At 49.9% G+C, this 13514-nt stretch overlaps 1 protein-coding gene across 2 annotated transcripts; it reads right to left on the bottom strand.

Annotated features, from left to right (window-relative positions):
• Positions 1-585: 585 nt before the first annotated feature.
• Positions 586-13252, bottom strand: GATA5 (GATA binding protein 5). Of its 2 annotated transcripts, XM_079322066.1 has the most exons (8): positions 13133-13234; positions 12981-13029; positions 11789-12388; positions 9469-9635; positions 4173-4298; positions 3194-3281; positions 2585-2709; positions 586-1484 (listed from the first exon to the last, which is right to left on the bottom strand). In XM_079322066.1, exons 3-8 carry the CDS (start codon positions 12306-12308, stop codon positions 1329-1331), a joined length of 1182 nt encoding a protein of 393 aa, XP_079178192.1. In that variant the 5' UTR covers positions 12309-12388; positions 12981-13029; positions 13133-13234; the 3' UTR covers positions 586-1328. The 2 variants fall into 2 exon arrangements, with proteins under 2 accessions (XP_079178192.1, XP_079178191.1); XM_079322065.1 differs by having other exon boundaries at positions 12981-13252.
• Positions 13253-13514: the final 262 nt, after the last annotated feature.

Here is a 13514-nt window from a genome sequence, read left to right as displayed (position 1 = left end):
AAGAGGAAGAGTTGCTCCAGGAAGCCCTGGACAGGTCAACTTCTATATTAAGGAACTATTACTTGACAGTTTCCTGGCCATAAATAGCTGTACAGCGAGGCTGGGGATTTTATTTAGAAATAACAAATAAAGTAGGCCATAAGTAACTTTATGACCTTGCTCCCCCTTCATTTCCCACCCATCTCTCCCCTTCAGTAGGGTCTGCTCCTCATCCCCAGCTTCCTTGGGACTTACAGGACCCCCATTTCCCACTTCTGAGATGCTGCAGAAACATGCTTTTGGAAGTGTGGTGTGGGTTTTGCATCACTGAAGATCTTTTGCAACAGCTCAGCTCCAAGAAATTGTTTTCTACTTGGCCTTCATTAAAATAATTAAAAAGCAATCTGCTCTGCATGACCAAAGCTGGAAATCGTCCACTCAAAACATCCCCAAAACTGGATTCAAACAATTACACCTCCAACACGCCCCATATTTTTCAGTCCCTCAAGCCTTTCCTTTAAATTTTGGAGGACTAACTCCTGATTTTTCTAATGCTCACACTTGGCAACATCAAAACCAATCAGGAAATACAAAAGAAAAACCTGGTATTTTAGTATTCTTTTATTATTGGGAGGTTTTGACCATTTTTGTCATGTCGCTTGCCTAAAATAATAATAATAAAAACCTCTTTGTTTGGAGCTGGAAAGGGAAGAGCAGCGTGTTTATTTCATGTATGACTCATCAGCTCAGTGTTGATACGCAAAACGCTTCAGAAGCTAACACTCTATAGAGATGATCATTTTTAATATAAAACAGTAAATGTTTAAAACAACCATTCTTTTTTTTTTTTTTTTTTCTCTCTTTTCTTCCTGTTGTGGCCAATAAAACATAAGGCAGGCCGCGTAGCTTACATTTTAATAAAATTAAGTTATTTGGTGCCACGTTATTACAGTCTTTTATTGGAAAGTGGAATAAATTGCACACAGTGGAGTCATAGGAGGGAGAAATCACTGTGAATAAACATAGATTCTGGGATGCATTTATTTGATGGTTTCATCTCAGAGGAGGAAGGCTTTCCCCAGGAAAACGGAGGTGGCCCTGGGGTTCCAGCCTTGGGGATGCAGCCATGAGTGGCTCTGGGGTAGGATGAGCTTTTTGGGGAGCTGGTGCCACAGTGGGGTCACCCCAGCCCCATCCAGCTGGCGTTTTCCACGGGCATCCTCCCAGAGCAACCTGTCCTGTGGCTGTTGGATGCCCGCAGTCCCGCGGCGCCGGGGCAGCTCATCCTCCTGCCTGTGGGACAGCCAAAAACCATTGGTCCTGAGGTTGCAGCTGCAGGCTGGGGGTTCCTAGGCCAGGGCCAGGGCACACCAGGAGTCCTGCCGGAGGGGCACGCTCAGCCCTGGCTGCGGGGCCATGCTGCTGGGGGAGAAGCTGTAATCCTCGGGCTCGAACTTGAACTCGCCGTGGCCGCCGGCCAGCGCCTCGTCCGACTGGCTCTGTGCCTGCCCAGGGGAGCACAGGGTGTTAGGGAGCATCACTAACCACTGCCATGGTGCAGAGGAGGGGTTAGGATGGCTGTGAGCAGGGGAGTTATCCCTGGGGTTACAGGTCCCTTCAGAGCAGGAGGGGTGCTGCACCCTCTGCGAGTGACCAGACAAAGAGGAATCATCCCAGGGCCAATCTGCATTTATTTATTAATTAACCATGTCCACTTTGGAGATCTTTAGCTGTCTGTCTATTTTCTCAGAGCACAGCATAAACCAGATTTCTTGGTTTCAAACAAAAAAAAAAACCTATCCCATGTGGTTTAACCAGTGCTCACCAGGCCCTTGGGTGCTGGGGATGAGCTTCCCTTCCATACACACACATCCAGCTCAGGAAGGCTTAGACTCAGCATAAAGCTGTATGGAGATCTTTAGGTGTGTGTCTATTTTCTCAGAGCACAGCATAAACCAGATTTCTTGATTTTAAACAAAAAAATCCTACCTCATGTGATTTAACCAGTGCTCACCAGGCCCTCGGGTCCTGGGGCTGAGCTTCCCTTCCACACACACCCATCCAGCTCAGGAAGGGCTTAGACTCAGCATAAAGACAGTGTTGGGCCACAAAATTTTGATGTGTGAGCCAATTTAGAGCCTTTTTTTTTCCCTATCAAGGTGAAATAGCAACCAGCCCCCAAGAAAGGCTTGGGGCAGAAGTGTGGCCTCTGACAGCATCACAGTTCTGTGGTCACTGAGCACCTCAGGGCTACCAGGTGCAGATAACACAAGCCCAGGGAGCCTTTTTTGGGAGCTACAGAGGATTCCACACTGGGCTGATCTCATCAAACTCAACAATGTTGTGTTTCATGGCAGGAGATGGGAATTAAACTCAGCTCTGCACTGAAGCCATGCAGAGAACACCCCAATTCTCCACTGCAGCATGAAAGATGCCATGGGGAGCCAACAGGCTGGGGGCTCTTCTCATCCACAGCACCTTGGCTCGTACAGTCCATCCAGAGCAATGAGTTAATTGCTTCACCTCATCAAGAACCCCAGGGCCATGGAGGTGTGTGCACCACCCCCCAGCAGAGCAGGAGATGGCTCTGGGCCCTGTCCCTTACCTGGGACACTGACACGATGGCTTGTCCGGGGTACTGGGAGGTTGTGCTGGGCTCTGACTTTAAAGTGACCGTGCTGTCTGAGTTGGTGATGGAAGAAGGGGAGTTGGTGGCTGAAGTTGTGGATCCTGGAAGACAATTGGTGGAGGGAAGTGAAGGAATGTAGGTGCAAATCTGCTCTCAAAGAAATTAGTATTTTAACAGCAACCACCTCACAGCATGACTCTGCTGTTTTCTTTCTATCACATCTGTGTCAGAATAACATTTTTTTTTGTATTAGGCTGTCAAGATGCTGATGGAGGAGGAGCAACCCTTTCACAATCTGGCAGGTTTTTTTCCCATTAGTCAATTTAGCCCAAATTTCCTCAAATGTGAACACTGGAGCCAGGTGCCCACAGCCCAGAGGAACTTCACATGAACATGACAGCACTGAGATTTCCCACCAAGCATTTTCCTATCACATGAGGTCTATGCAGAAACACAGGCCTCAGATTGAAAGCAATGATCAAGTAAAAATTCTCATTACTTTCTAACTATCATAATTTCCTGCAGAAGGAGAAACATTGTGAACTGTGCTCCAAGACCCCAGGATGGACCACAACAGCACTGTACCTGTTGAGGCTTTGCCTTTGGTAATGTTTTTAGGCTTCCTTTTCCTTGTCTGGATGCTTTCCTTTTTCATGGCCAGAGGTCGTGGTACCTTGACATTCAAAAAGTTTGCAATTGTTAATACTGTATTTTATTCAGCTCTTTCCCACATGTGTTGCTCTCTTATTTCTGTGCTGTGGCTCATGCAAAGCACCTAAAGGACCTAAAGTCCTTGTCCTTCACTAAGAGCTATTTTTCTCTGCATCAGGCCTTGGCTGGAAGATATATAAGGCTAACAGCTAAGGCTTTCCCACAAATTTTGTTTTTTTCCTTTATTTCCTATTTTTCTTTTCCTGATTTATTAGTGACCTTTGTGATGGGGCCCTATTAAATTCCACTGACAGACTGAGAGCCTGCAGGGCTCAGAAGGAATGGGCATGGGGTAAAGAGGCTTCAGCCTCCATGGAGGGATGGAGTCTCCTCTTTGGCTGGTGGACATGTCACCAACAGCTCCCATCCCCTGTGGGTAAATGGTATCAGCCAGCCTCCATGAGGGCTCCTCAGCCTCCTTCACCCATTCTTAACTAGGACATAAAGAAACATGCTCATTGTCTCAGTCTGGGTTCTGGGTTTTCAGCCTCCAGCTGCTGGAACCTGGTAAGCTTTCATTTCATGGAATCCTGGGATGGTTTGGGTTGGAAGGAATTTTAAGATCATGTAGTTCCAGCTCCTCTGCCTTGGGCAGGGACACCTTCCACTATCCCAAACTGCTCCAGTGCCCATCCAGCCTGGCCTGGAACACTTCCAGGGATGGAGCATCCACATCTCTGGGCCAGCTGAGAGCATCCCAGCATTCCAGCCTCACTCTGGAGAACCCCAGTGGACTGAGCATTTAACTGCTCAAGGAAATGGGATTGTACAGCTCTTCTGGGTCCTGCTAGAGGCTGATCCTTTCTCCTAGAGCTGCTGGGCAGTGATCCCAAATGCCAGAGGGTGTCCTCACCCCGTGGAGCTTCATGTACAAGCCGCAGGCGTTGCAGACGGGCTCGCCCTCGGCGTTCCTCCTCCACAGCGTGGTGTTGGTGGTGTGGCAGTTAGTGCAACAGAGGCCAGCACGTCTTGATGAAGACTAAAAAACAAGCAAACAAACACGTGAGTGCACACACAGCACTGATGGTCTGGGAAGTTTCCTCTCGTTTCAAAATGAAATCTCCGAGTACACCATATTCCCGGAAAATGCGAAACGTGCGAGAGCCAAATTCAGATCAAAGAAATGACATCCCAATGAGATCACTCTAATTTGTAAGTGTTTGTTTGGTTTGGGGTTTTTAAATTTGTTTTGGTTTGGAAGAGGTTTTTTTTGAGATGGATAAACCTGGAAAATATCCTTGCAAGTAATTTCACAAACTTCCAGCAAATCTGCTGGAAGTGTTCAGGACTCAGAGCATAGACAACTTCCCTCCAGGACATCCACTCAGATGGAGAAAGAGATGGAAAATGCCTGCTGGGCTTTAAATGCACAAAGAAAACTCAAGCTTTAAGTGAACTCTTCTGTTTTCCTGCACTCACAACTACCACTAAAGTTAGAAACATCCCAATTAATCTCTGGGTTAAGACAACTGGAATCAATTGGCTGAACTGAGCAGAACCAAACTGAACTGATCCATGATGAGACCAAGGAGGTTATTCTTCAAGTCTCACAGATAATCTGTTCCCTTACAGGCTGTAGAAACACCCTGCAGACATTAGTTAATGATGTATTTTGTGAGTGCAGTGATTGCTGGCTCTTAAACAATAATAATTCCAAATGGAGAAGGAAAATATTCTGGCAGAAGCAGCAAACTAATTTCTGACAACTTTCCTCCAAGCCGCTGGAAAATTCACATCTCTCTTTATACAGAGTTGTCAGCTAAATAGGCATTTAATTTGAGAGTCTTTTAACACCAGGTATTGAAACTATTTTAATAAAAGACCTCACTAGGTGTAAGATACCTGTGGCACAAGTAATACCTCAGGCTCTACACATTCAGGTGTCTAAATACATTCTTCAGCCACCAGAAAAATCGCTTTGAATCCACTCAAAGGCAGACAAAATGTGATGGAGGCAATAAAGAACTCCCTGTTTGTTTATTTTTCCATTATTGCTTGATATCCTGACTGAGCAATATAACGAATGAGGTGGGAAGAGGAGGAATAAAAATGAAATGTTTTTACAAGGTTAGCAGTCAAATAAAGATCAGCTTTGAATTTCAAGAGGCACAAGTGACATGCTCTAGGTTTGCTTCACTCGTTGCTCAGCAAAGAGGTCTCAGCAACTATTTGCAAATAATGGCATCACTTTGGGAATTGTTGCTTGCAAGGAATAACCAGGCAAAAATAACAATACACCAAAGTGTGAGCTGACAAGCCTGGCACAGAGGATGAGACAACAATCTCTGTCCCTGATAAGGGACATGGTATTACAGCAAGGTCCTGGGGCAGCTACACAGTGGCCTTTAGAGCCTTTCAGCTGCCAGGGCTGTGCTGCTCTTCCTGCAGCCAGGAGGGACTGGGCTCTGGTGGGAGCAGAGGGAGGTGCTGAGCACCTGAAGGATGCAAGGATTCTGAGATCCAGCTCCTGTGGGTGAATTTGGAGACATTCAGCCTTGGGATAACTGTGCCAGTTACAATATGTCCTCACCTGCAGATAGGGAAAGACCAGCTCAAAGCCCTTTGGAAAGTCTCAAATTTTCTGGGCCACCACAGGTCCCTGTGGGGGAGTGACATGCTCTCCCTGTTTCACAGGATGTTTTGTTTGCATCTTGCAGATGAGGTGACAATGACACCATGCCAGCCCTGCCAGAGCTCTGCCCACCCTGCCAGCATTGCATCACAGCCTGCTCCTGGTTGGGACAGTGACAAATGCCTTCTATCCATGCTGAATGTCACTCTGGCTGGCTCCTCCTCACACAGCCAGAGAGAGAATAAACCATCCTACATCAACAATATTACAATTTATACCTCAGAAACCCCAGGAGAACCTGCCCCTGCACCACCACCTGCCTGCTTAGCAAGAAAGAGACAGTCAAGGCTACCACTGAAGGACGAGGGTACAATACATTATTGCTGGTTTCCCAGCAATTCTCTTGAACGAAAATGCATTTCTGCCTGTCTCCACCCCACTGCCTTTGTACCATTCTGACCTTGTCTAGGAAGTTGTTGACTTCAACATTGTGCTCAGTGTTTATTTATACAAATGCACCATACACTCAAACAAAAACTTTTCACAGACCTGGCTTGACAGCCAAGTGCTGCTGATAAGCTCAAGGAATGGTGAGTTGGTGCTTATTGAATTAACTGCATGAGAGCTGCTTGGAGAGCCCAAAAAATTCAAAGCCAGCAGGGAAGATCCCTCTGAGGGAGACAAAGTTGTCAGGGACTTTGCTTCACCTCCTTTTCAAAGGTGGAAAAGAACTACTGCGTTTCATTGGGAAAAAAATAGGCACTAAACCTCCAGATTTAATCAGTGCTTCTATGTTCCCCTTTTCCAACAGATTCGAGGGCACCTGTGGTTTAATGGAAAGAAGTTAGAGCAAAGTGTGCTGAGGTATTTGGAATCAGCTCCTGAAAGTGAGGAACTCAGAGCCAAAGGCAGCAGCATCCTCTGAGATTTGCCTTTGTTACTATGGCTCAGGGAAATCCTGCACTTTGGAGGATGAAGCTTTTTTTAGTGAAAACTGAGGGGCAGAAGAAAACCAAGGCACACACCATGAGATGGCTCTGGGATCCTATTAGACTGTCCCAAGGCAGTGATTCATCCCATCCCCACCTTCCCCAATAGTGTCACCAAACCCACTGCACATTGCAGACTGTAAGAAAGGACAGGTTGAAAAAACTCCTCCTGGGTTGAGGTGGAAAAAATATTCTCTGAGTCAAGCTGGAAGAATTCAGCTCCAGGTTAGTCCTTCACTCTGGGTGGTGTGGGAGCTGCTGAGAACAGAATGGTCACTGCATCTGCCCCCAGGCTCCCCTGTGCAGAGCAGAACCCCTCCCAACAGGGGGAATGGCTGCTCAACTTCACCCCCTGCTCCTGGTTTCCAAAGTGACTTGGATTTTCAGACTAGATCTAAGATATCATCTTGTGAAACACACTTTGGCTAGAAAAGGTGCTGCCTAAAGTGAAGGGCTGCCTCCATTCTCCTCTAACACAAACCCTTTCTGCTGAACCCAGACACAGGCTGGAGCAGAGTGGCTGCCTCTGCTGCCTAGAAGATGTTGCCCTTATCTAAACAAAAAAAGCCAAAAATGAAATGAAGTGGAAACGACACTACTACTGCTGTGTTCTCTTCTGGGGGACTTTGCTTTGTGAAAGCAGAACCAGAATAACTCCCAGTGCAGTGTCTACATACAGAACAAAGGTCATAACGTAAAGGATGAAAGAAACCATTTTTCTTTCCTGGGTTTGTATTTCACTGACTGTGAAAAGCAATTTCACTGCTCCTACAGCTGCAGAGTCACTGCATTCACTGCTCTGCTCCCAGAGCTGGCACCCTCTTGCCCATCATCAGTAAATCACTCTTCCTCCAAAAGGGCAGAACTTGTTGCAACAAGACATTTCACATCCATGGGAAAACCCAAGGCTTCAAAATGTTTCATTCCAAAGTCAAAACAGAAAGTCAAAATTGCAGCCCCTTTTCTAATCCATAAACCAAAATACACTAAAGTATTTTCAACGCTAGCAAAACACTTCCCTTGTACAAGAATTAGCTCTTTCTTTTAAGCTTTATCATTGTTGTATTTATTGCCAAAATAATAATGAATTTTGGAAATACTTTGGTAATTCCCAACTACATTTCCTCATCCCTGGGAAACAGTTTTAATTCTGCAAACAAGCTTTTTCCATCAGAAAACTTTGTTGAAAAATGCCTGATGGGTGCTAGAGATGAGGCTCAGGCAGGGTGCAGGCAATGCACGGCTGTCTTTATTCCCATGAAATAAAATATGGAATAGCAGCAAGATGCCTCCAATTCCCTCAGGGAAAAGCTGCTCAAAAATCCCCTAGAAATTAATCCAGTGGCACATTTGGATGCCGGTCTGAAATGCAGGGTTGGATTTGTACTGGTTTGCACTGGTTGTGCTTGCTCTGAAGAAATCAGCAGTGTAAAGCTGAGATTTGTGGCACAGCATGATTAAGATCATCACATTTAAGGAAACAGAGATTTTGGAGACAGGCAAATCCTGTTGGATAATCTGAATGTTTCACACAAATGCCTTGATTTTAATGTGATGAACAAAAAACAGGGATTTTCCACGGAGCTACTACTCATTTCATTTTGCAAAATCAGAGCTACATTTCCAAAGGTCAGCATCAGAATGGAACATCTTGCTCAACCTCAACTTTTTTCTCTTTTTCTGACTGGTTTTCATACACAGAAACTTCTCACTTTTGGGTTATTGCTAATGATTTGTTTTGCAATACAAAAAATTAACTGCAGGAATACACCCCTAGTGAAAGCCCAAGGAGCTCCCAGCTGTTCCCCAGAACAGCTCCAACAAACATCCTGTTTGTAATCACAGCATCTGACGACAAGCTCGAAAACCAAAACTGTTACCACCAAATTTAAACATCCCAAAGCGACTCCACAAAAATAAAAAAAATAAAAGGATGTGCCTTTCCTCTCTCGCCATGGGATCCCAATTGGAGGAAGCTCAATATTATATTGACAGAAGGAATTAATGCTTTAACCAGCAGGGAAAGTGGGAACTGCCAAACTCCAAGTTTTCCCCATAGGCAGCAGGGAGCAGGACTCCATCCTGCTCCCATTGTGAGCAGCCACAAACCCAGCCCAGGATCAGCCCTGCCTCCTGTTCAACTGCTCTGCCTAGACTGTGTCTGTCTGCATGGACAGCTAGGAAATAACAATAATAATAATAATAATAATAGTAATAATAATAATAATAATAATATACAATACAAAGCACCACTGTAGGAACAGAGCCAGGAGAAGCCCGCAGGTCCCAACCACAAACAAGAGTGATTCTTCCTGCTGGGCTGCAGCCCTGGGACCCCTCCAGTCCCTTCAGCCCTGTCTCCACTGCCCACCATTCCTGCCAGGGCAGAAACCCTTCTGGCTTTATCCCATTCCCCCTGACCCCAGCCCGTTCTGTGCTGCAACAAGGGTGTCCTGGCATTTAATCTGCGGGAGAACAGGGGGTCAAAGAGACCCTAACACAAATACAGAGACCCAAGAGCCACAGTGACAGCCCCCCAGCCAGCCCCGGGTGGAGCAGGGGATCCCAGCGGGGTTTCCATCTCTTACCAGCCTCTTCTGCGGCTTGAGCGGCCGGTTGATGCCGTTCATTTTGTGGTAGAGCCCGCAGGCGTTGCACAGGTAGTGCCCGGTGCCGTCCTTCCTCCAGAGCGGGGTGGACATGGCTCCGCAGTTCACGCATTCCCGGCCGTCCCCGGGGAACTCCTCCAGGTACTCTGGAATAAACACCGCGGCCTGAGGGTCAGGAACCATCCCCAGCACACGGGGATGTCCCCGGGGACCCAGCGGGAGAAGGACTGCAATCCTCTGTGCCCCAATCCTAGGGGAAATCCCCGTCCGGAGAGGGTTTACCTCCACCCTAAAAGTGATATCCAAACCCCTTTATTTCCTCCACACCTTAATATTTTAATATTATGTTCGAAGACCGCCTATTCCCCCTTCTCTTCCCCAAACGAAAGGCTGAACAAGGCTGGGGTCTCCCTGCGATGGGGAGGCGCAGGGTCACCAGCGGGAGAGTGCGATATTATCCCGTGGTGCAAAAATAAATGGGAGAGGGGGCAAAATGGGGCGATTTTCATAATTTCCATCACGAAACACACGCAGGCTCTGTGCGCACGGCCCGGCCGGGGAAGGCTCTGAGCCCGCCGAGAGATGCCGGGCTGGCACCCGCGGCGATCCCGGGGTTCCCGGGAGAGCATCACCGGCGCTCACGGCCACAATTCCTGCTAGAGAGGCTCTTCCTCACTTTTTCTGTCCCCGCGAAAAAAAAAAAAAAAAATTTAAAATTTCAAGGAAGGAGCCGCGGAGCACCGTCCACTGTCCATCCCTGCCGCGAGCACGGCTCAGCGGCAAACGGGCAGCCTGGAGAGAAACTGCGGCTCCTCTCAATCGAGACTCGGTCTTTTTCCTCCTACCGCTTTCCCCCCCCCTCTTTCTAAAAATAACTTACTCTTCTTGCTCTTTTCTTAAGAGGAAAAGTATCTTTTAAATTATTATATTTTTAAAATGTTCGATCGGATTAAGAATGATGCAACGGAAAGAAAAAGAGAGCAAAACTTGAAAAGGGGGAAATGGAAAATAGCAATAAAATGTAAAGAGAAAAAGTAAAGAAAATATTGTAGTAATTCACTGAATTGGAAAAAAAAAAAAAAGAAAAAGAAAAAGAAAAAGAAAAAGAAAAAGAAAAAATGGGGCGAAGGCGGGGGAAGAAAGAATAGTTTAGGCTACTTAAGAGAGTTTACACTATCCAAGAGCAAAAATAAACGGCAGAGAGGATGGCAGCCGCTATCCTGGTTCCTAAAGCACCGAATTCGAAGTGCAGAAAATATTTCTGAGGCATCATCTTCCTTAGCAGGATGATCCCTTCCCGCATAATACAAAGGATTTTCACAAAGAGAAAAACTCTGGAAAGAAACCACTGCCCAGCACCTCCGGCGTGGGAGGAAAAGCCGAGCCGGGGAGGGAGCTTTGTGAGGAGGGGGCTGCTTCCCTGCTGCAACTTTGTTCTTGGGGTGAAGATAAGATAATTCGGTTCACCGCAGTAAAGATGATAACGCGGTCGAGATCTTGAAGTGGCTTTTAAAGGACTTTGCAAACCACAGCCGGAGGAGGCTGGTGGAATGCCCCCGGGGTTATAAACCCCGCGCACCAAGAGTCCTGTTAAATCAAGCCCAAAACTTTATTTGCTCAGAGCTAGGTTTAAAGGGACTCTCGGAGTGGGTGCAAAGGAGTTGAAGTTTATTGCTCAACGCCTGAGCGCCTTTCGGTGTCTCCCCAAAGGCCGCAGAGCAATGCAGCTGCGGACCTGTTTGGGCGAAGGCAAATGAGGAGACCGAGAGTCTGTTCAAATATAAACTAATTTACCACAATAAATTACTTAAAAGGGAGGGAGCTATAAATCTGCCCCGCTAATTTAAACACAAGGGTAAGTATTGAAGCACAGGCACAAAGTCGATATTGTGGGAAGGAGATACGGCGGGGGTGGTGGGGAGGGAAGGGGTTGAACGGCTTCTGCTTCTCTGTCCTCCGGGGGAATTGCTCTGCTTTAAAACGTGGTCTTTGCCCTTCTTGTCACACTCGCACCCCCCTCCTTTATCCCACCTCTGGCCAGGGTCAGCCGCACATAGCACATTCCCGGCCCATCTCCTCATCCCTGGATAAAATCATCCTCTCCTCTCCCGTCGGGGATGGCAGCGGGACAGCTCATCCCGGGGCCGGGCCACCGACACGCAGAGGGGATGGGATGTGGGATTGGGATGGGATGTGGGATTGAGATGCGGTATGGGATTGGGATGGGGTACGGGATTCGGGATGGGGATGGCTCCCACCCGGCGCCCCGAAACGTCGCTGAAGGGCTGCGCCGACCTACCGAAAGTGGACCTGCGGCCGGGCAAGGCCGCCTGCCTCGTCTGCAGGCTGTGCAGCACGCTGCTCTCAAAGTGTCCGGCCGTCCAGGAAGGCGGTATCTCGGGGGTCACGTAGGCGGGGTAGGGGCTGGAGTAGGACCCGTTAACGGAGCGCACCAAGGCGTTGCCGTACTGCTCCCGGCCCCCGCCGCCCAGCAGCAGGGGCCCCTGGTAGGCGCCGTCGCGGCCCGAGGGGCTGCTGCCCGAGGGGCTGTGCGAGTACGAGAAGCCCGACGGCGGGTGGGGGCTGCCCGCGTTGAAAGCCGCGGCCTCGCCGCCGCTCTGGCCCCAGCCCGGGGGGTTGCCGAGGTGGCTCTGGTGCGGCTCGCAGCCTTGCAGGTAGGGCAGCGTCTGGAGGACGGAGGGCACCCGGGTGGTGGGCACGTAGACGGGCGAGCCGGCCGACGAGTGGAGGAAGTTGCTGGAGTCGTGAGAATAAGCCGACTGGCCATGGTTGGGGGTGAGGGCCAGACCCTGATACATGTTCCGTCCTCGGCGGCGGCGGCTGCTCAGGGCCCGGCCGGCTGCGGCCCGGCGGTGCCGAGGGGCTCACTCACAGGAACCTGCAGGGAGAAGCGAGAGCAGCGGGTGAGACCCCGCACGCAGCGGCCACCCGGGCCTTTACCCCGCCGAAAACCCCTCTTCCCTGCCTCAAGCAGGGGCTGAAATTTGTAATTTTTTTCCCTTTGTTTTGTTTTCCTTTAAACTTTTCTCTGAGCCACGGCGGGAATTAACCTCCTGGGAACGAGGAGTGACCCCTTCGGCACCTTCCCCTTCCCTGCTGCCCGCCTGGGCACCTCCAACGGGCCGGAAAAACACTCCAACAATTAAATTTTTTTTCCCAATAGTATTTCCCTTCCCGTCCTATTTTTTTTCCCAAACCCAGGGCCTGGAGCGCAGCTCGGGGCCTTGTTGGCGAGGGCGCGGCCAGCTGAGACCCCTCGGGTTCCCTGCGGGAGCGGGGTTCCCGCGGATCTGGGAAGAGCTCCAGGATCGGGAGCATCCCCGGTGTCCCCCAGCCACCAGCGCTGCCGCTTTCCTGTTAAAAAGCGCAGTAACCCTCGGGCAGGCCTCTCGGTGCTGACAGAGGGCTGCAGCCGCCGAACCCCGCAAGAGCATCCCGCCCTGGCCCGCTCCTCCCGCACAGGTACTCACATAGCAGCGTGCCGGGAGCGGAGCCGGGCATGGCCGTGGGGGCATGGAGCTGTGCACAGACCATCCAGGGAAATTCCAGGAAAATAAAAATTGGAAAAAAAAATACAGTGAAGTTCACGGAGGAGGCTGGAGGAAAAAAAAAAAAATCAAACCAGCAGGACGCCCTGGAAGACAGGGCTGCCCTCTCTCGGTGTTCCCCTTGTCGCCTCCCCGTGTCCCGTGGGTGCGTCCCTGGCTGCGCCCGGCGGGGAAGTGGCGGCTGTGGCTCGGGCTGCGGCTCTTTACGGCGGCCCCGGTGCGGGCCGCCCACGTGACGGCCGGCGGGGCAGCCCCGGTCCCGGTCCCGGCCGGGATTGGGCGCTCCCGGCAGGGGGGGACGGGACAATCCCGCCGGCTCCGCGCCCGGCGGGGGGGACGCGCCCGCAGCCTGCCCCCGGCGCGGGGCCGGGCGGAGAGGGGCAGGATGCGGCCCCGGAGCGCCCCGCACCGCCGGGCCCGCAGCGGGGCTGGAGGGTCCGCCCGCCCCCGGGGAGC

This window comes from Erithacus rubecula (genome assembly GCF_903797595.1).
Source record: "Erithacus rubecula genome assembly, chromosome: 18".
Classification (NCBI taxonomy): domain Eukaryota; kingdom Metazoa; phylum Chordata; class Aves; order Passeriformes; family Muscicapidae; genus Erithacus; species Erithacus rubecula.
The sequence above is the reverse complement of the archived record's forward strand: the minus strand, read 5'-3'. Positions and strand labels throughout refer to the sequence as shown.